The sequence below is a fragment of the Panthera tigris genome, chromosome C1, assembly GCF_018350195.1.
Source record: "Panthera tigris isolate Pti1 chromosome C1, P.tigris_Pti1_mat1.1, whole genome shotgun sequence".
NCBI classification, from domain to species: Eukaryota; Metazoa; Chordata; class Mammalia; order Carnivora; family Felidae; genus Panthera; species Panthera tigris.
The window spans coordinates 174,451,845-174,474,277 of NC_056667.1; the positions used below are offsets into that span (position 1 = coordinate 174,451,845).

The window sequence follows — 22,433 nt, forward strand, 5'->3', positions numbered from 1 at the left end:
CATAAAACCATATGATACATGAGTAGTCCTAATTTATACTTCACGCAGAGCCTCTAACATTGTTTCAAGGTGAAAATGGCTCATTAGTTGCAAAGAAACATGAAGAGTGATGTGAATATTAATGGAATAAAAGAGATGCTATTCACGCAGATATTCTTCCTCTTTTTAAAAAGATAAAGAAAATTTTAAAAATAAAATAAATAATGACCTATCTAAACACATTAGTGTTGAGACATATAGATATTTAAATAAAATAATGTACTTTTTAAAAGTTTATTTATTTATTTTTGAGAGAGAGAGAGAGACACAGAGAGACAGACAGAGTGAGTGCACAGCACGTGGGGGAGGGGCAGAGAGAGACAGAATCCCAGGCAGGCTCCACATTGCCAGCACAGAGCCCTATGCAGGGCTCGAACTCACAAACCATATCATGACCCGAGCAGAAACCAAGAGTTGGATGCTTAACCGACTGAGCCACCAAGGTACCCCTAAAATAATGTACTTTTTAAAAATTTACTTTATCCAGCTCAGATATTTAACAAAGAATGTTTTCTTGTTTGGTTTTTGAACACCACATCCATTACTGTTATATTTTATACTTACACTTTTTTTCTAAAGCTGAGAATTGTAAATTAAAAACATATAGGGCATAAGGATTTATGAAAGGACCCAGGTTAATGTATAAACAGCTTCCTTGTGGCAGTGTATATTATGGATTTCTATTGTAAATATCTCTATTCAAGGTGGCCTCGAACAAAGATGCGAAACTTACAGGTTGCCCATCTTCTCCTGGGTCCCCTTTGTCTCCTGGGCCACCAGGGGGACCTGCTGGTCCTCGATCTCCCACTCGCCCATGAGAGCCGGGGTCTCCACGAAGACCTGGGGGTCCCTCCTTCCCAGGTTCCCCTAAGGGCCCTGCAGGTCCTGGAGCTCCCTAGTATAAGACAGAAAGAAACCCGGGGTGGGGGGGGGGGGCAAAGTGGAAGACACATTAGAGGACTTGATGCTTGATGCAAAGGCCTCTCGGGTCCATTTTTCCTGTTAGATAATCAGTCATCCACTGGATTTAATTAAAATTAAACCAAACACAGCTGCAGATTCATTTCCCAGGATGAAATCTAAATTATTTGCAGACAATTACCTTTGAGTCAATACCAAAAGTGTGCTGAAATTAACTTCACTTTTCAAACTTCTTAAGGTTCTGCTCCATTAATAAATATATAACATTTAATTCTATCTGGCCTAATCTTGTAATGAAAGAATATCATTTATTTAACTAAATTTCAGAGATGCCGCCTAACTTAAGGAAATGATTATTAGCACACCATATTGTTAGTATTTAGTACCCAAATGGAATAATGGTAAAACATTGGGGCTAAAAAAGGACTTTTAAATGAGCTTTTCATTTAAAGATGATTAAAGATGAATTTACTTTGACAAGATACCAGTATGTATGAATTCTTAGGATAACGGTTGTTTACATGGGTTAATCATTAAGAGATTAAATAAAAGAATGAAAAATAACTCAATATATATATATATATTTCTATATAATGTGTACATATATGTGTGTTATCGTGTGTGTGTGTGTGTGTGTGTGTGTGTGTGTGTGTGTGTGAGATGGCTTCACTACTAATGATCTGAATTACTGAAGTGACTTACAGGAGGGCCTGGAGGTCCAACTCTGCCGGCAGAACCAGGAAACCCTGTAGCACCCTAGAAATATAATATCATATAAGACATTTTAAAATAACTATTAATTACATATTCTTTCTGGGATCTAGTTTTTCACAGGGATACTTAGGCCTTTAGATTCCCTTTCTTGTTGTAAACAATAAATTTATTCTTGTATCCTATACAAGAATGGATCAGAATTAATCGGTTGGAAAGATGCTATTTTTCTCTTTCTACCTTTCATTTATCTTGAACGTATACAAATGTGCGCAATACTAGAACTAGAATCACATAAATATTTTGCATAACAGAGTTCTGTAAAGCAATTCCCTGTTATTCATTACCTACGTCTTCAATAGGTAATATATTATTTATGTTACATATGAGGTGGCTGGGTCTTCAAGATCATAAAACTAACTGTAACCCAGATCTCCATTTAAGTGCCCTTTCCATTACAGTTTGTTATCCAAGTAAAAATTTGTTGTTACAGCTTCAGATGAACTTTTATATGGTCACAAAGTGCCACGTATCTGTGACTAGCTGCATGTAACTCCCAGAGCTTCAAAGCAACTTACAGGTGGACCCTGAGTTCCTCGACCACCTTTTAGTCCAGGAACACCATTAGGACCCTATATAGAAAGACAGAAACAAAAGATCATTATAGTAAAGCAAAATGGGCTAAACACAAAGTCTAAACATTGGGTACTTGACTCAACTTTTTGGTTTTTATTTTTCTTTTAACTTACATGAGGGCCTGGGGATCCTGCTAGACCTTGTGGTCCAGGTGAGCCAGCATCTCCCTTCTGCCCTGGCTCTCCAGGTTCACCTTTTACTCCAGGCTGCCCATCAGGACCCTATATTAGTTGTATAAATAAGCAACTGATTATAATACTTGTAGACAAGTTATTTCACAGTAATTATTACTAACGTATCACTTAACCTTATATTGTAAAATGGTGCTTTGTGATCGGTATTAAAGCACAGAAGGAAAAATGTCCTCATGGGATCTTTGAAGACAGTCTGAAAAAATAAGTTATCCCACCACATTTTTATTAAAACAAATAAGTATAGAATTTTAAATAGTGCGTTTTAGTGCCAGTCATGAAAAAAATGTATTGAAAATGAGAATATTGCCCAGAAACCTGTAAACTTCCCAGAATCTTTAATATATCTTCAGTACTTATCACAATGATGATTAATTAAATCTATTGCTATAGCAAGAGGAGTGCCCACTGTAAATTAGAGATATTTGGAAATTATACCTGAGGTCCAGCAAAACCAACAGCCCCAGTTGGGCCATTTTCACCACGAGAACCCTAGGATAAGAGAAGTATTATTGTTGTTTTCACACGTTATTCTAAATGGGAACAGTATTTAAAAATATAATTATATAAACTTGTAGGATCTTGAAATGTATATATAGATGAATTAGACTTATTTCTTAAGGAAGACTTTTAAGGGTGAGATAGAGATAAGGGCCATATAGCAAAATTTCCAATGTCTGAAGTCTCAGAAAAGCTTAATTATTTGGTAAATGAACTGCTTAGTTGGGTTTAACAGATTGCATAAAAATTACAGACTGTTAAGTTTTTGAGTCTCCTGTAAACACTGAAAACTAGGAAGTTCTAAGTAGCCTGACCCAACAAGCAAGGTTTTATATAAACATCAATACAAAATGATGAATTGTTTTTCTGCTTAACCCCATTCTAAAGAACATCAAAATACTGTCACTTACAGGATTGCCACGGGAGCCGGGAGGCCCAACTAAACCTCGAGGGCCAGGTTCACCCTAGAAAGCAGATGTCAGATGGTTATTGTCCAAAGCAGGAACAAAACATAATACACCTGGGGGAAGCTGAGCCCTGTGTGTAGGGCAGACAGTGGGGGAGAACTCTGAGATGATCTGGCCCAACTACTACATATTAGGAAAGAGAAAACATTATGAGAAAGAGCTATCATCCAGACTCCATGATTCTGAGTCCACAAAATACCAATTAATGATACTACCTTTTCTCCAGTGGGACCTGCAGGACCTGGAGGGCCCAAGGGACCTGGAAGACCCTGTTAATGAATAGAACATAGGTATGTTGAGGAAAAGAATGAATGGAATTTCCCACGATTATACAAACATTCAAAGAAGGTATTATTTTGTGATTGCTTTAGTTGCCTTTGCAAAACATTGTCTATAACAAGTGATATAATCTGTATATTGTTAAGATTTTTCTAGTTACTCTAAAACAACTTCTGGAATTTTCTCCACAAAGTGTCTTAATCTCTTTCATCCATACATAATACAATACTGTGTTCAAACATTAGCTCTAAATTAATGTTATTTTTCCACAATATTTTTACGTTTCTTAGCCTATTTAATATTGAAATTTGCGAATAGATTGAAAACAAAACTTTTCTTCTTTTGTATAGGATACTGTATTCTTAAATTATACAAACAAAATATCACTCTTTTATTTTTTTAAGTGAAATTCTGATAAAGCATTGAGTTTTCTACACTCTCCTAAGATCACAAGGAGTGTGACTACCCAGCCACACTGAGGCTGAGTCCTTTAGGCTCAGAGCTTAGGGCGCTATCACATGGGGGTTCAAACCATGTCTTCTTGGTATGTGGTCACAATCTTTAAACTGCTTGACTGTATTGGAGGCTTTTCTAAAATGGGTTTTCTATCTGATATTTGTGCATTGCCTCTACATATGCAGCCTAAATATTCTTTTGTCTTTTAATTTTTGTATGTATTATGGAAGAAATTTAAAAAACAAAAAATTACTTCATGTTTTTATGCTCTTATAAGGACATAAGAAAACTGTGATCACATGTTCTCTAGATCTATAATGGAGCAATAATCTTTCAATAATCTCCCTAATCTATTTCCTTAAAGAATTGGATTAAATATGAGGATCACTTCATTAAATTCACATTTTTTTTCATGCAGAGAAAGCATGTTATTAATTTTTCCCCTTTACTATGAGATTACAATAAATGGTCTGCTCTGCTTCCTCCCTAAAGCAATGTATTGTCATTACTAAAACTAAACCAGTCATTGCTTAAGTCCTGTTCCTATCACACTGCATTTTCAAAGTTAGTTCATAGAAACAATAGATATGTATTTCAGAATTCACCTTAAAATACAGTCAATGCAACATGCCTTCAAACAGTACTGCACTACTTTACTATGCACTATAGACCATCTATGACATAAAATACAAACAATATGCCAGATTTACCTAGACCATTTTTGAAATATGAAGTTAAACATTAGAGTTAACTAAAAGGGAAGAAATATCTCGTGTTCATAATTCGCTAAATTAAGCGTGTCACGCTTAAGTAGATATTTAGAAAAAGAAAAAAGGGTTAATTACCGCTAAGACTAAAACTTGTCTGTATTTTACTTTTTTTTATTAAAAGCTAATGTAAACAATGTATTAACAGTGGCTCAATGTGCAGCATCAATATGTTAATGATGGTTCGATGTGAGCTCTTTCTGTATGACACAACTACTCTTGCCAGGGCACAGCGTGACAACTAATAGCAAACCATGTCATCAAATATCAGGAATTACTCCAGGGACTGTTGAATGTCTGAGCTCTATCTTACATGAGAGAATCATGTCATTAATGTCTAAAAAATCATATTCAGTCTGTCCTGAGAATTGCAAATGCATTCTATTTTTGAGGACCTAAAGCTTATTGAAGGTCAATTTCTCACATGACATTAAACATTGCCTTGGTATCAACCATCTTTCTCTACATTTCACTTCTTCATCCTCTTTATTGATGAAAGAATTAATTCATTGGGCAGTAATTTTCTAATCCTTAAATATACAGTATATCGGGAAATATTTATCTCAACTTGGCTGCTCTGCAAAACTCTAAGTGCCTGCCCTGGAATGAGGTCTAGAACAGCTCACTAGATCAACACTTTAACAAAAATAAACATTGCATGAGAAATAAAAAGATGATAGAAAAAGATAAAGAGGGCCCCCCCTGCTTAAAGCACTGGTCTCAGATGCACAGGAAAATGTGTTTTATTTCATTCCCTCAACAATGACTGCTTTTTGGTTTGCTCTAATTCAAAGTAAGCAAAATGAGTATCCATGATTTTTCAACATCAAATCTCAAAATTCATCATTTTCCAAATCCTGACTATTATAGAAACACAATGAACTTTATTTTGGAGAGTTCAGGCAAATTCACATAATAACGATAATACTGATTCCTTGCTTAGCTGGGAAAGGAGAGATTTCACTTACTCTTGCTCCGTCATTTCCAGCTGTGCCTTCAGCACCTTTCTCTCCTATGCCACCCTGGGAAAACACACAAAACACCATTATTCATTTAATTGTCTTTTTTCTCTCATTTGCATGGATGCTTCATGAGGGCAGGGGCTTATCCCTCCTGTTCATAGATAAATCCCCTTGAACCTAGAAAAGTGCCTGGCATTCTGCGTTCTGAATTCTGAAAGAAAGAAAGAAAGAACAAAAGAAAGAAAGAAAGAAAGAAAGAAAGAAAGAAAGAAAGAAAGAAAGAAAGAAAGAAAGAAAGAAAGGAAGGAAAGGAAGGAAGGAAGGAAGAAAGAAAGAAAGAAAGAAAGAAAGAAAGAAAGAAAGAAAAGAAGGAAGGAAGGAAGACTGATTGACTTGTGACTCAGGATGGTAGAAGTAAAAGCCTGCCCAGGAAATCATTTTCAGTAGAAATGTAGAAAGTCTAAATGAATGAACTAAAAAAAAAAAGACTTACCCTGTCACCCTTGGGGCCAGGAGTTCCTGCGATTCCTCTTTCTCCTGGCATACCTTGAAGACCTGGTGGGCCTGTATCTCCAGGGGTCCCAGATGGTCCTGGACTGCCCTAAATAAACCAACAATAAGTGATCTCATCAATATAATATTAAAATTCAGCCACATTAAATTTCTTTTCTGGTAGGCCAAAAATAGTTGCATGTCAGCAATTTCATATGGTTCAACTTAGGCCTTACCATTTTTCATTTGTGAAAATTGTCTCTGAAGTGATACTTTGAAATAAAAAGATTTTGCTGTTTTGATTTTTGGTTTATATATTCAAGTTTTTTCTTTGGGGAAATTGAGCATCGATTCAAATAAAAATAATGGTTGCCTTTCTTTTTCTTTTTTTGACAACATCATGGGGATCCTAATAAAGAATGAAGACATTACATTTAGAGAGTATTTCACTCTCTCTCTAATGAACCCATGATATTAAACTTGCTTACAAGCTAATTCAGTGATTAAATTGAAGCAGATCCTATGTAATCACTCTGGACCTTGAAGATGATAAAGGATCTAATGTTATATGAACATGAAAAATTCTTCTTTAATTGTTTACACTGAAGTTGTCTTCTTGTCTTCTACCAATCTTAATATGGCACCCAAACCAAATAGTACTGATTTTTGCCTTATGATGTATTCTACTTTCATAATTAAAATACAACATCCTTGCATATGATTAGTAAGCAGAACTATGGAACCTGAGACAGAAAAACAATGGAACACATAATTAGGAATACCTCTTAATAAATTATGCAATTTTCTATTTATTGCTTCTGCTTATTAATGGAAGTCACTAGTTAAAGTTACACAAACAAATATTAGGAATGGATTTCTAGATGAGAATGTATTACCATGTGCACTAGACCATAATTCGCATCACAGAAAAGAGGCTTCTTTTCAACTGATTCTTTAGCGCCAAGGAAAAAGCCTAGTAGATGTTCACTCAATATTTGTTGAAGAGGAAAATCATATAATCAAATTATGTTGGAACCATAAGGGAAACACATTCTAGTTCTGTCATGTGTTTACAGAACAGTAATCTTGGGACATTTGGTCAGGGCCATACTTACTTTTGGGCCATCAGGGCCATGTCCTCCAGCCATTCCCTTCTCACCAGGGAGTCCGGTTATTCCTGGTTCTCCTCTTTCCCCTGGATTTCCGCGTTCTCCCTAGTGCAACATTGGGATGTCAGACAGTCTTAGCAACTGATCTGAAATTAGGTTAAAAACGTTTCTGGAAATCTGCAAAACTGCTTCTACTGGAGAAAAATTGAGAAATGAGCAACTATTGAGGCTCAATTTTCCTTTAAAATTTTTTTAATGTATATTTATTTTTGAGAGAGAGAGGCTGAACACAAGCAGAGGAGGGGCAGAGAGAGATGAAGACAGAATTCAAAGCAGGATCCAGGCACTGAGCTGTCAGCACAGAGCCTGATGGTGGGGCTCGAATTCACGAACCATAAGATCATGACTTTCGCCGAAGTCAGATGCTTAACTGACTGAGCCACACAGGAGTCCCGGGGCTCAATTTTCTAATTTAGTATTAAGAAATGAACCTGGAATAAGGATGTGCTAGTTTCACAGCACAAGATTTTCTCATAAGATTGATTTTCATCAGGTTAAAGAAACTGCATGCTTAAAATAAAGCCCAGTTTATGATGAAAGATGCTTTTTAAAACTAAAGCCAATGGAAACAAAGTTAATGACGAAGGAGAAAATACTTACTCTAGGTCCTAATGGGCCAACTGCTCCAGGATCTCCAGGAACACCCTATAAGATATAATTTTAAAAACCGGAAGAATTGCTTTGAGCTAAATTTTAGGTATTTATTACAAATCTTTCCGTATCACATGTCTAGTTTCTTTTAATTTAATATTAGAAGTTTTGACTAAGCTCATACATTAGATGGAAATATTTTTCTAAAAAAAGTTTATTATACTTGAACATTTGATTTTGGGCAATGAAACATGCAAAATATTATCTCAGAAATATAATGCATTGGTTTTTTTAGAGACAACAAAATATACAGTAATTTTATTTCCTAACATGAACAAATTTTAACAGATGAAACTGAAATAAAAAAAATAAAAATAAAAAGCAATAAAGAGACTGATCTTTTAAACAGAACCAATTCAATTTAATAAATATTTTTTGACCATACACTATGGACAATGTACTGGGAACTGTGGGTTCAAACTAGTGCAGTCATGATATATTACAAGTTTCAGTTTGTTCTTAACTAAAGGAAATTTTGTCATGAAGTTCAAAACTTTTCTCTTTGATTAAAAATAACTAATGACAAGGAAAGATGTTGTGTAGAAACATGGTTGTCAAAGAGTGAGATGAAAAGTAATTTAGAAGTTGGGTTGGTTCTGAATGAAGTTTTAAGGATAATTTAATCAAATTATTTTTCTTTCATTTTCTTTTTTAGGTATGCTAATGAGTGATATATGGTTTAAAAGAAAATCTAAATATAAACAAATCTGAGGGTTCTTTCAATAATATTTTATCTCATAAGAAAAATATTTTATCTCATAGTTTAATCAGCTTTATGTGGTATTTTTTAGTGATATGTAGTTAATGGTACATCTTGCAATTACTAAATATAATATTGCTTACAATTTTGTGGTAGATAGTGCACTATTCATAGTGTCTTGATTTATACCATTACACCCTGCAATATTTTGAATAGAGTACTTTTTGTCAAAGTAGCATATTTCTGGCAGTTTGGATGGTGACAGATAACTATGGTCACTAAAACCTCTACCGTCTATGTTTACAAAATCACAAATGTTAATCTCAATATATTCAGTTATGTTTGCTTCCATCATAATCCTCCATCATGAGAAATTTTCATTTGTCTGCTAGAAGAATTCTCTTGGGCATATGGATATGTCTTAACTTTAGATAAGGCATCAGTGTCCACCTTCCGTCCCCAACCCAGGACCTTGCCAGGCAAAGTGAAACATGAAGAAGCATAAACTGTCCTTGGATGGTAACTTCACATCCTCTGAAATGGAGGGCTGGCATTTCCTGTGCATTTAGCACCAGCACATAGGCTGGTAGCAGCCACACTAGAACGTCACTGCTACTACTGACTTAGGGACCTGCCTCTTATGTCAATTCCTCAAACAAACTTTGCCTTTTTCTAAAAACATGAAACAAAACAAAAACTGTATCAGGTGGGCCGCCAATCTGAAATGTATCGTTCTTCATGTGGTGTGGTCTTCATAAAACCCAAATCTAGTCGTACTACTCCCTACTTAAAAGCCTTTCATCATCTTCCATTAGAAGAATAAGAGCAAATAATATTCAAATTCAGATTTTCTATAATCTGGCTCCTGTATCACCCACCAGCCTCATCTCTACCTCAAGTTATACTCTGCATTCCTGACTTACCAAATTTATTCAGTGCCTTAATTTGATCAGCAAAACCTTTGCACCTGCTGTTCCCATTTCCCGGAGTATTTTATTACCTTCCCTTCTCCTCCCTTACCATCACTCATCCTTCAGATCTCATAAAATATATTACCTGGTCTGGGAGACTTTCCCTAAATCCCCAAGTCTGAATTAGGTACACCCATACACACAGTGCCTCCCCAGAAACTCTACCTCATGTCCATTTTGTTCAGCTGGTGGGGGCCAGGGATGATAAATATTTGTTGAAAGGTTAAGTGAATGAGTGAATCACTCACAGAAAAATAGATTAAACTGATGTCTTAATAAAATAATAGAAATAAAATGGTTAGTATCTGTTCATAACCATTTATAAAGCCTCCAGTAAAACTCTGTAGATATGACAAGACATAGACTTAGGGATTAAGAACAGTCTTGGGAAGCACACTACCAGGATTCAAATAATATCAGCTGGGTCACTTTGGGAAAGTTACATAACATCTGTGTGCCTCATTTGCCTCATCTGAAAAATGGTTATAATAATAATATGGATACCTAGATATATAGGGTTGCTTTGAGGATTAAGAGAGATAAGGCAAACCAGAACAGAACCTCAAATATAATAAGTGATATTATGAACCTACAATTTTTAGTATTGTTATTGTTACTATTACCTTAAAACTTACCTGATCACCTGGCTTTCCACCTTCCCCAGGAGGCCCTGGAGGACCAGGAAGCCCCTAAAAAAAGAAAAAAAAATTGTAGATTTGTAAAAGTTTAATAGGCCACTAGCATTAACAGGTTACCTTTTATATATCATGGAGTCTCCATGACTATACTTTCAAGCAAAATATATTGTTTAAACACAATCAAAACAGAATGAGAAAACCATTATCTTCTGTGATAATGCAGCAGCCAGTCAGCTTCTAGGTTTAGATTTTCATTTGCACACCACTTAGCAAAAAAAAAAAAAAAAAAAAGACCTAAGACTCTAACAGGAGATTCTTAACATTGGTCCAGTTTTTATGGGTCAGAAAGCAATATTTTAGGCTGCTAGAATAATAATGATAATAATAATAATAATATTAAAAGTCATTCCTAAAAGTTTTCTTTGCCAAATTATGATTATCCATGCTATTAAATAATGAACAATTTCCCACACCACATATATTTAAATAAATCATGAAAATTTGTTCAACGAAAATTTTAAGACATTTTGTCAATAAAACTAGATAAACCTTAAAATAGTTCAATAAAACTTCTTGAGGTATCAAGAACACCTAAAAATTTTAATTTGTTAATAATTTTGGATTTTGATCCATTTTTCAGGGGAAATCTGTTCCTTCCCTTTGAACAAAAATGTTGGGTTTTATCCAAATCTTTTTTTACTAAAAGAGGGAAGACTTTTTAAAAAATTGTGGAATTTCACATCATTTGACCATATCTTTTTATATTTAAAAAAATCAGTTTAATTAATGGTAGAATACATGGAAAACTGAATTATTACATACCTGAAAGCCAGTGGGTCCTGGGGGTCCCTGTTCTCCTCTCTCCCCAGCTAGACCCTAAGTTATAAAGGAAAGAAAATCATGAAGAGAGCCAGATCTTTACACTTGCTTCCTGTTTATGTGACCCACTGGAAGTATTGATATTTGCTTTTTTTCCAATCACATGCTTTTCACTTTAGCCAGATTATAAACTAGCATTACAAATAGTTTAATGAGATTCTTTGAGGTCCCTGCTGGTAAGAAAATGTCTTCTAAAGCCAGAAGAGAGACTGAGGACATATGTTTATTTTTTGATCCAAACATAAAATTGTCTGGAACCAAACACAAACTTCTGAGGAAACTGGAGAAATTGAACATGGAAAAATTCATTACTTTCATACATTTAATAGAAAGGTAATACAAGTGTCCCCTGCTTTTCCAAAGTTGGCATTATGTCACTTTGCTTTCATGAAAGACCTGTATTAGTACCTCTTTGTGCTAACTGAAAGGACTCTGAAGAGAATTTTTGCTTTTATGAAAAAAAGGCAAAAGGCATTCAGAGTTTGTTTTGCAGTGAGCTGTTATAGAGGCAGTGCACACCCAACTCTTTCTGGGAAACTAGACTTAGCATCTCAGTGTCATCTGTGTCTGTGAGCATCTGTGCTTTATCTGGATTTATTTTGCGCATCTGTTAGAGCAAGATATAGCCTAAGATATGTCCTAAGATATGCCAGAAAAGCCTAAAAGATGTTATTTTGGGATTCTGGGAATCTTAAGAAATTTTTCACATAAATTAATAATTGCTTCTTTGCTTTACACCACTTTGGCTTACAAAAATTTTCACAGGGACGCTCTAATTTCTGTTCCAATTTAGTTCTCAGTGTTAGAAGAACCATTAATCGAGCCTTCAACACTAGAGCAGCTGAAGAAAGCAAAGCTAACATTTTAGAAAGATATTTAAATTGCCCCATCATAAACAAATAAATATGCCAAAATATTTCTGATAAATATTTAATTTTAGAATCCTAGGATGCAGATGCACCTCAAAGGACAAAATACTTTCTTTTTTAGTCCCTCTCAAGAAAAATCAGCTAGCTTAGACAAATTTATATGAGACATTATCAGAAGAAGGTAAGTATAGTTCAGTACTTATATTTTTCAATAAGAGACAGAACAGAGGCACCTCAAAGGACAAAATACTTTCTTTTTTAGTCCCTCTCAAGAAAAATCAGCTAGCTTAGACAAATTTATATGAGACATTATCAGAAGAAGGTAAGTATAGTTCAGTACTTATATTTTTCAATAAGAGACAGAACAAAGTATTTGTCAAACATGATTCTGTTCAGTTGATATGTTCCTTAACTGTGACACATAAGGACAATGAGGTTGCTTTTGCCATCAGCATTTTAAAGAAGTTTAAAATGAAAAGTCCAATCGCTCCATTTAAAAAGGCAGAAGGTGCTGGCACAGGGGTCAGAAGAAAAGATTAGAATTCTTCAATCTTGCACTTTCTCATTACCTGCCCTGAAACTTACTCATAAGTAAAGTCTTAAACAAACATCATCGAAAAGTGCAATGTGAATGTAATTCTCGCTAAAAGATCACATACCGGGGGGCCCACAGGACCAGAAGGACCAACTTCACCATCTTTTCCAGGAGCTCCCTAATATCACACAGAGATAATATGTGAAGTAAGGCCGTGAGACATTTGGGTCATTTCATATATATTTATATATATTTCCTCCCTTTTGGCAGAAAATGTTTGTATAGTTACCCTCTGCCCAGGAACACCAGCATTTCCTGCTTCTCCAGGTTTTCCAGGGTCACCCTAAAAGAAAGAATAGAAAACTACCTTAAAATTCACTCAGTTTGCTCATAACATGCCTACTTCAGGTGAGGATGATGATGAGATAGCAAACATATGCACTGTACTCACACTGCTACCTTTGGGGCCTGGAAGACCCATACTCCCGGGCTGCCCTCTGATTCCTATGGAGCCTGGAGGACCTGGCCGGCCATCCTCCCCCGGAGCACCCTACAAAATTGACAGGTGCAATGTAAGTTTTACGTAAATTCTCTCTGAATATCAGGTCACCCAAATTGTCACTTGCCTTTCTTTGCTTACTTCTGAAAGTTATATAAGTTTTAAATTATCCTTCATCTTTTTCTCAGTGAATCAGAACAGTTGAGTGTTTTAAAAAAAAAAGTGCTGAAGGATGCTGAGTATTTAGAACAGAGATTTTACTCTGGTTCTACACATGACCCTCATCTTCACAGCTCCTTACCCTCTTCTATTCATAGGGGAATTGTCCTTTTACTCTTTAATTTACTCTAGCTTGCAGTAATGAAAATTTGGGACTTCATTTCACATTTTTTGGTATAAAGGAAGGGCCTAGAATACATAAGTTACCAAAAGTCGTACCTACTTATCTCTTAAACCTGTAAAGTTGGGAGGACATTTATGAAATGAGAATGTTTCCAGTAGACAAATTTCACCAATACTGGAAGAATACATAATTTCGACTTTTTCCCCAGATGTTAGAGAAGCAACTTCAATCTCAAACATTTATATCAATTAAACTTGATCCATTTTTTGTGAATTTTAAAATATGAAGGTCCTATGAATTTGCTTTGGCATTTTAAACATGTAAATATGATCAGCACTCACATGATTAAAAACATTAACCTCAAATAAACATCTTACGTTATATGTCTATCATGGCTGTGGATTTCTGTTTACGTCACTTACCAAAGGCCCAAGCTTTCCTTCAGGACCTTGAACACCAGGATTTCCTGTCAGACCCTGAAAATTAAAAGTGATTGTCATTTTGTTGCTGACCTGCAACTGAGGTAAAGATTCTAGAGAGTAGGGGCACCTGGGTGGCTCAGTCCGTTAAACATCCAACTCTTGATTTCGGCTCAGGTCATGATCTCAGAGTTTGTGAGTTTGAGCCCCATGTCAAGCTCTGTGCTGACAGTGTGGAGCCTGCTTGGGATTTGCTCTCTCCCTCTCTCTCTCTGCCTCTCCCCTGCTCACTCTATCTCTCTCTCTCAAAATAAATAAATAAGCTTTTTAAAAAAAGATTCTAGAGAGTAAAAATAGCACTTCATTAAAAGGATCCAGTTCCACTACACAATGCCCATTCTCAGTGGCCTTAGGCTCCTCTAGACAAACTTCACAGGCTAATCATGGGCCTCCCCCAGCCTGGTTTTGGAAGGATACAGGGCAGAAAACACAGCATGCCAACAGGCAGCATCACGTGGGACTCTCCACTGGGGGGCAGCCCTCACAGCATGGCCTCCAAGGGCATCATCTAAGCCTTCTACAATGGACAGGCCAGATATGAGGAAATGAGTCTACATGGCAGGGACAGGAGCCACTCTGGCTTAGAAATCTCAGGTAACCAGTATTTGTAACAGCACCTCGAACACAGTATACTGATCTGGCAAGGTGAATGTGCAGGTACCAGTTTCTCCAAACTCAGGATGCCCAAAGCCATGCTCCCCTATAAGGTTTTTATAATTCATAGTCCTCCCAGGTCCAGATGTGGTCTACAGTCAGGCATCATTTTTACTATAAGCAATGCTGACTGCTCATTCACCTGGCATTCCAACTTTATTAGGTATCTAGGGAAGAAGTTCTAAGAAAGTTCCAGTTTCCTACATAGAAGGAGAAAGGGCTGTAGTAGACTTTTATTCATATATTTAAAAACACTGGGTACGGGGCACCTGGGTGGCTCAGACAGTTAAGGGTCTGACTTTGGCTCAGATCATAATCTCAGTTTGTGAGTTCGAGCCTTGCGTCGGGCTCTGTGCTGACAGCTCAGAGCCTGGAACCTGCTTCAGATTCTGTGTCTCCCTCTCTCTTTGCCCCTCCCCTGCTCACACTGTCTCTCTCTGTCTCTCAAAAAATGAATAAATGTTAATAAATACATAAATAAATAAATAAATAAATAAATAAATAAATGAATAAATAAAAGTGTTGGGCTCAAGATTATGTGGAGCCAAATGTATATTTCCATCCAACAACTTTTTGTATAATTCCTTTCTTTTTAAGGAGCATTGTGGACAACTGAATGTAACAACAGCAATTATACACTTCAAATGAATTTTCAAGTAACATTTGTTCAGGATGAAATTTATCAGGAATTCTCTCTGCCAAAAGCCAAACAGATTTTTGTTAGCAAGTAAAGAAAAATAAAAATTGGCAAACAGGATTTTTTTTTCCATATCAAGTGGCAAAACTATTAATGCATACTCCTTTGAGAAAGGGAGACTAGAAATTACCATGTTTTTCTATATGTCATGAAAATAACAAAGCAGTTTTTTTTTTAAAAATAGTAAATCAGGTCAAAATCGTAAAAACAAAAGAAATGATCCAACTTGTCAAAACTAGCTTAATTAAAAAACACTTCACTGAGTACCGATGAGCTGTTCTGGGTCGATGTAGCAAACTGCTGTGTTCTTACCCGAGCACCTGGAAGGCCAGGTTCACCTGGACGTCCTGGGTCTCCCTGCCCTCCTTTAGGTCCTGAAGAACCTACAGGACCCCTCTCTCCTTGAGCCCCCTGTTCCAATGCAAAGCAGAATGTGTCAGAAAAAAGAAACAGTGCAGGAAGATAAAAGCAAGTGAATATCAAAATTGCCTGTTACAAATCAAAGCACTAGAATAACATACAAATACTTTGTCGAAGTGATTACAAAGTTACAAAAACTATCACTACATATTTTGTTCTAACTCCTAGTTCTTGTAGAATAATGGTTTTTCATTATTAATAAAAATTGTATTTAGATTATCACTCCAATAATCTAGATTTGGGTGAGGGGGAACACCAAAATTCTAGAGTCTAAATTTCTAGATAAAGGAAAGGTCTGTGACCTTTTCTTCTCAGCTGGGTCTCCAGGAAGTCTGAAAACAAACTCCTACATACTTGCAACCATTATCCTTCTCCCCTAGCCGTCTATAATACATAAATTGCACAAGAGGGATTTGGCATTAGGCTTGACAATCTGTGTCTGACTCTTTTCTGGATCTGAAGCCATGTGGACCAAAGCTAGATCACCATTCTGGACAACGGCATCTTTTGGGGCACCACCCACATGAATGTCAACATGGATGGGATAACCTCACCTTTGGTCCAGGTAAACCATCAGAGCCTGGAAAACCACGATTGCCAGGAGCACCCTACAAATGACCAAAATGAGATTCTTAATTGTTGTTGATGTTTTTGCAATGTATAATGAGTGGGTAATTTTTATTTTTGGCATTACAAGGTTTTAGGAGTTGTGATCAAGCCAACATGGCAAAAGATAAAGTGTAAGGGACAAAACCCTAACTACATAGAAATATTTAAAAATTTTAAATTTTTGAGAATATGTCAGTATCAAGTCAAAAATTATTCAAATTAAGAACTATCCTAACAATTAATTGTAAAATAAACATAGAGCAAAATGGATATCTAGATAAGCAGCAAAGGAATGGCACCATCTACCATGATCAAAACGTCAGTGATGACATACATTAGTATTGTCTTGTATGTGAAGTACTGTGCGTTCTTTGAACGTCTCTACAAATGTAAGGTGATATTATCATTGTCCCTTTCAGACCTGTTTCATTATACTCCAGTCACAGCAACCTCTTCTAATCTCTGAAATCACCAAGCCCCTGCTGGCTTTGCACTAGCCATTTCCTCTGCTGACAGTGTTCTTACTCCCAAGGTCTCTTGCTGGTTCGTCCTCATCTTCAGGTAATAGCTAAAATGCCATCTTCCCAAAGAATCCACTTCTTAACCACCTAATTTAATATCACACTACTATCACATACTCAAAGCTACTCTCTACCACATCACCCTGTAATTTCCTAAGTGTATATGGAGCTCATTAAAATGTATAATTATATTTTTGTTTGGCTGTTGACTTGTTTATTGCTTACCTCCCCACTAGAATAAACTGTTGCTTACTAGCCCCCACATGAAGGCTGGGACCATAGCCTTCTTGTTCACTGATGTATCCTAAGTACCAATATATCGAATTGGCACAGTGTCAGTGTTGGCTAAATGAATGAATGAATGAATGGGCAATAATTATTAGACAGTTGGTTCCTTTAATACACAGTTAACCATACTCAACTGTGCAATGCATTTGCAAGCAATTCTTTCAATGACTCTAGCTTTCCTTATTATCCCCAAACCTCCCACATAATCCCCCCCCCACACACACACAACTCTAAGAATTTATCTTATTATTCAAATTTTACCCTTTCTCCCATTGGGCCTGGAGGACCAACTGTTCCTGGATCACCTCGGGGACCTCTTTTGCCTTCTTCACCAGGTGGACCTATTGGACCCTGAATACCATGTGGCCCCTATTAAAAACAGAAGGACAGTTACCAGCAACAGCCATTTGACAACTGAATTATAGTCAAAAGCTTCATTTAAATAAGTCAATTACAAATTTAAAACTATATTAAACTATTTCCATCCAAAGTAATGAAGTCAGTTACAAGTTTTAAACTAAAGTATTGCCACTCAAAGTTATATTTCTCATTGATATTATTTTAAACACTTGAGCATTTTGACCTGTGCACTGCTGGACAATATTCATGGTCTTCTTATCATTGAAACAAACAAACAAACAAAAAAATGAAGACTTACTGGTTCCCCTTTGGGGCCAGCTTCTCCTTTGAAACCCGGAACTCCTGGATCACCCTAAAATAAAAGTATCAATAGTTATAAAACCCAGGACTTTTAGCCAGTCCAACTTGCTTTAATTAATTATAGTTAACAGGCCCTAAAAACTTTCTGCAGCTGAGTCTGTATTAACATTTTTTCTAATTTTGCAAATCTTGTAGAATGTATGTGAAATTTTATAAAACCCAGTATAAGTAGTTTATAGAAGTCTGTCTATTTTACAGTGGTCTTCAAAGGACTTATTTTTAAAATCTTGTGTGTTTTATCATGCATACTAGGAAAATTAGAATTATTCAGTTATTCCAATTTGATAATTAAAATTAGAACTAACAGTGACAACTTTTACAGATAAATCTATTTAGGGTATACTTTAGGAAATAGAGTTATTTACCCAGAATCAAAATAACTTTATATTTATGTTCTATTTATTGAGAGTTTGACAAGTTCAAATTCAGCATTTCATCTTCGGAGTGTTCTAGGGTTTTGGTGTGTATGTGTCTTTAAATACCAGTTAAACCTGTAGGAACCAGGTGGCTAAGAGAACATGATTAAATCAAATGTGAAATATCAGCAACACTCATATTTTAATAAATCTGCCACCAGGATTTAAAGGGATTTGTTAGCATAACTAAGTTACTTGGAACAGAATCTAAAATATTTGTTTTAGGCAGTGTTAAGAAAGAAAGTTTTAATTTTTATACAGAAGCTAAAAATACATAAGCACAACTTCTCAATGTGTTTATTTCTTATGGGTTTAGCATAACATTTTTTCCAATAAATAATTTCACAAAGTACGGAAATTTCTTTCAATATGAATAATATGGTGGAATCACTCTTCAAGATAACTCTCAAGAAATAGCTGGTGAACCCATTTTTAACCAAATTGTCATTATAACCTCCACATTTCTTCACACTGGCTTGGAAAATATTTCTATAATGTGTACTATTCAACCACTCATAAATATCTATGAGATAGACTATAAAGTTATGACCTTATTATTTTAAATTTTAAAAAACCACTAAAATTTAACACAATGTAATAACGTTCCCTTTTGAATTTAAACACCTAAATTGTACATTAACATGTGGCTTCCACTTTACAAAGATTCCTATCTTCACTTGCCTCACTCAGATATGTCCCATTTTCCATGTTTCATTGGCTCTCATTGAATATTATTTTGCTTGGTGATCTTAGTCGGATTATACTAATGGATGATAGTTATTTGAAAGGACATTACCGGTTGGCCTCGAATTCCTGGAGGTCCTGTGCTACCCTGAGGTCCTGGAGATCCAGGGGGCCCTGCTAAGCCAGGAGGACCAGAGGTCCCCGGAGAGCCCTGTCAGAGTAGAAGAGTGACATGATGAGCAGAGAACCCAGTAGAAGTCTACTGTCAATGTCCAAAGGATTGTATCCATTTGAACTTCACGTGGCATTGATGCAGTTAGTTACTCACCGTTGGGCCTTTGGCACCAGGTGTACCATCAGTTCCTACTGCACCCTAAAAGATCCATGAAAAGTTTACAAAATATTAAGCCATATCTAGGATGCTATCCAGATGTCCACCCACATTCCAAAAGGAGGCAGAAAAATTATTGTAAAAACTTAACCACCGTGGGGAACCTGAGTTCGAGCACCATGCCAGGGTCTGTGCTGACAGCTCTAAGCCTGGAGTCTGCTTCAGATTTTGTCTCTGTCTCTCTCTGCCTCTCTCTAAGTCACACACACTCTCTCTCTCTCTTTCAAAAATAAACATTAAAAGAATCAACCACCATTATATCATAAAACTCGCTTTCTGACTAATTCCCTCTTCCATAAAATAGATAAAATTTTGCAGAGTTGACAAGAGAAATAGGTTTCTTTAATCAGTTGGAAACACTCATTCAGAATTCAAAGAGGATATATTAAAACTGTTCTGACGTTATAAAAGATGTCAAGCTTTCTGTCAAGAACACAATTCTTAAATGTACTGGGAACTTACGGGAAGACCTTGAGAGCCCACTGGACCAGGTGGCCCAGTTTCACCTCTTTGTCCCTGGGGACCTTCAGGGCCTCTTGCCCCAGTGGGACCCGCTTCTCCCTAAATGGGTACAAAAAGAAATGTTATAAGAAAAATATAAATGTGGTGTCATTCAAGGTTTATTGCTTATTTGGAGCCCTACATGCTATACTCAAGTATTTTTAAAGGGTGATGAGCACTAATCAGTTTATAAGGGTTGTGTGTCTAACCTAGCTTAAGGAGTAGACTCATTTTCCAACCCATCAAGTATGATAATATCTTCAGTATTACCAGCAGAGTAAAGTGGTCAAGGTAACCTGATATCTACCCTTATTTCAACCCATGAAAGTAGTCCAGATAGTAAATAAAAATACAGATGCCTCGTTAAGTTTTAATTCAGATAAATAACAAATAATTTAAGTGTAAGTTTGTCCCAGGCAATATTTGGAACATATCTATACGAAAAATTTATTCTTTACTTATCTGAAGTTTAAACCTAAGTGGGTTTCTGTATTTTATCCAACATATTAGGTCCCAATGTAGATCTAATCCTAGAGAAACCTGGACCTAGAATTTCAGAACTAAAATTCTAAGCCTGAGGAGGTTCATTAGTGCTAATAAATATATAAAATCCCGACTGACTCTCTGAAATTCGAAGAACTGGATATGGAAGTTTATTTTTCATCCAGAGAAACAGAGACCATGGAAGTACTTTATAGGTATAGCAGAATCGTGGCCAAATATGAAGATCTGGAAACTTTATGCTTGGCAGGGGAGGATGGTAGGATAGGCAAACAATTTCTGAGAAAACCAGTTTTGCTAAGCATTTGGCTTTATTAAACAGTCTTTAGTAGCCAAAAGCCAGTACTAGAAAAACCCAGGAGGAGAAGGAATTATGCAGAGTGAGCTGTTATATAAATTGCCATTGCTAATGAGGTCTTCACTAGATGCCATAGTAGGAGCAGAAACTACTTTCTGCCAAGTCTTAGTCCTGGGCATTGTGAGCATTCTTTCCTTAATTCTCTGGCCAAAGCTCAGTTTGAGGGTAGAGGGTCTCACAGGAAGGAGAGAAGGAGTTGTGTATATTTTGATGGGAACATGGGAGGTTGGGCCCTCCATGGCCAGAGTCAGTGGTGGTAGGATTAGCACTTCAGGGAGGTCAGAAACAGAGGGATCTCAAGAAAGTCTTATCTGCTTGAGTGCACAGTGAGCTGTCAGTGAAACAAGGGACTGGTTGATGAAATGACTTAGGGACAGCATCATTTTAAAGTAGCAGCATTCCTGTGGCACAGAGTTTAAAGACAGTGTTAGAGAGAGCCCGAAGAATAATTTAACCCGATGACTCTCACATTTGAGAGTATTTGAAATGTTAGCTATGGACTTTTTGTTGTTTTTGTTTCACAGTTCAAAGTCCATTTGTGTAGCACTACCAACGAGAAGCAAGGACCTATATTGAGGGCATCCTCTGCATCAGGCAGTATTAGAGTTTGCATTGCTCTCTCATGTAATCTTCAACAAAATCCCATGAGAAAACAAGACTTACAGAAGGGAAGTGACTGCCATGGCCACAATCATTTTTGTACAGCAGAATCTTGTGAGTAAATCCCTTCTTTGAGATGAAGAAAATTATGGCCAAGGGAAACTGGGCGTGAGGGGTAATCCAATGTACTGTGTTGTTTAAAGTGTGAAAACAGTGTTCTGAATGTATTCACTAATTTAGCTAATATAATCTTAATAACCTCTTACTGTAATCCTTGAATTTATCACCCAAAATACTGAAAGAACACATTGTGACTCACTACAGATGTAAATCATCCCAGCAGAATGCTTTAATCCAGTCCCCTGTGGAAAGCCAAATAGCCTCCCTGCCTATTCCTTTCATGGTTGTGTAAATGGTAGGGGGCCTGGGTTGGAGTGAAAGCCAGCATTGTGTGAAAGAACAGCCTTTTGACAACCTTTGATTTATTTTAACCTCCTATTGTTTAGAACATTCTGCTATTTATTACTGCCAGGCACTGTATCCAAGAGCAGAGTTCCAATTCAGATTAATCTCTTACTCTTTGCAGCTGTTACAATTGTCTATTTTAGAGTTCTAATGCAGCGGATTCTTTGATATTACAATTGTATGATTAGCAGTAATTCTCCTTTAACTACATATTGCATAGTAATCTCATTTTTAAATTTATTTCTTTTCCTACCATTATACACACTGAGAATGCTCTAGGTTTTTTCCTTAGTTAAGAGTGACTTCCATACAATTAATGACATTCTCATATCATCAAGTAATTCTTATAATCAAGAGCTAAATATATTAATATTTTACCTTCATTCCAGGATTTCCTGGAAAACCGGAAGATCCAGGAATCCCAAGAGGACCCTATTAAATGAAACCAGAAAA

The 22,433-nt window shown here is 36.2% G+C and overlaps 1 protein-coding gene across 10 annotated transcripts in view; it reads right to left on the reverse strand.

Annotated features, from left to right (window-relative positions):
* COL5A2 (collagen type V alpha 2 chain) overlaps positions 1–22,433 on the reverse strand; it is a 381,687-nt gene that overhangs the window by 18,701 nt on the left and 340,553 nt on the right. For all 10 annotated transcript variants that reach the window (XM_042994889.1, XM_042994886.1, XM_042994887.1 and 7 more), the window contains 25 exons: positions 22,359–22,412; positions 20,018–20,116; positions 19,493–19,537; positions 19,277–19,375; positions 18,003–18,056; positions 17,606–17,713; positions 16,481–16,534; positions 15,819–15,917; positions 14,099–14,152; positions 13,286–13,384; positions 13,124–13,177; positions 12,959–13,012; positions 11,374–11,427; positions 10,549–10,602; positions 8,192–8,236; positions 7,538–7,636; positions 6,424–6,531; positions 5,937–5,990; positions 3,682–3,735; positions 3,410–3,463; positions 2,937–2,990; positions 2,421–2,528; positions 2,250–2,303; positions 1,663–1,716; positions 773–934 (listed from right to left, as the gene is read on the reverse strand). In XM_042994889.1, the coding sequence (XP_042850823.1) occupies positions 773–934; positions 1,663–1,716; positions 2,250–2,303; positions 2,421–2,528; positions 2,937–2,990; positions 3,410–3,463; positions 3,682–3,735; positions 5,937–5,990; positions 6,424–6,531; positions 7,538–7,636; positions 8,192–8,236; positions 10,549–10,602; positions 11,374–11,427; positions 12,959–13,012; positions 13,124–13,177; positions 13,286–13,384; positions 14,099–14,152; positions 15,819–15,917; positions 16,481–16,534; positions 17,606–17,713; positions 18,003–18,056; positions 19,277–19,375; positions 19,493–19,537; positions 20,018–20,116; positions 22,359–22,412 (1,827 nt within the window). The remainder of the gene's footprint in view (positions 1–772; positions 935–1,662; positions 1,717–2,249; positions 2,304–2,420; positions 2,529–2,936; positions 2,991–3,409; positions 3,464–3,681; positions 3,736–5,936; positions 5,991–6,423; positions 6,532–7,537; positions 7,637–8,191; positions 8,237–10,548; positions 10,603–11,373; positions 11,428–12,958; positions 13,013–13,123; positions 13,178–13,285; positions 13,385–14,098; positions 14,153–15,818; positions 15,918–16,480; positions 16,535–17,605; positions 17,714–18,002; positions 18,057–19,276; positions 19,376–19,492; positions 19,538–20,017; positions 20,117–22,358; positions 22,413–22,433) is intronic.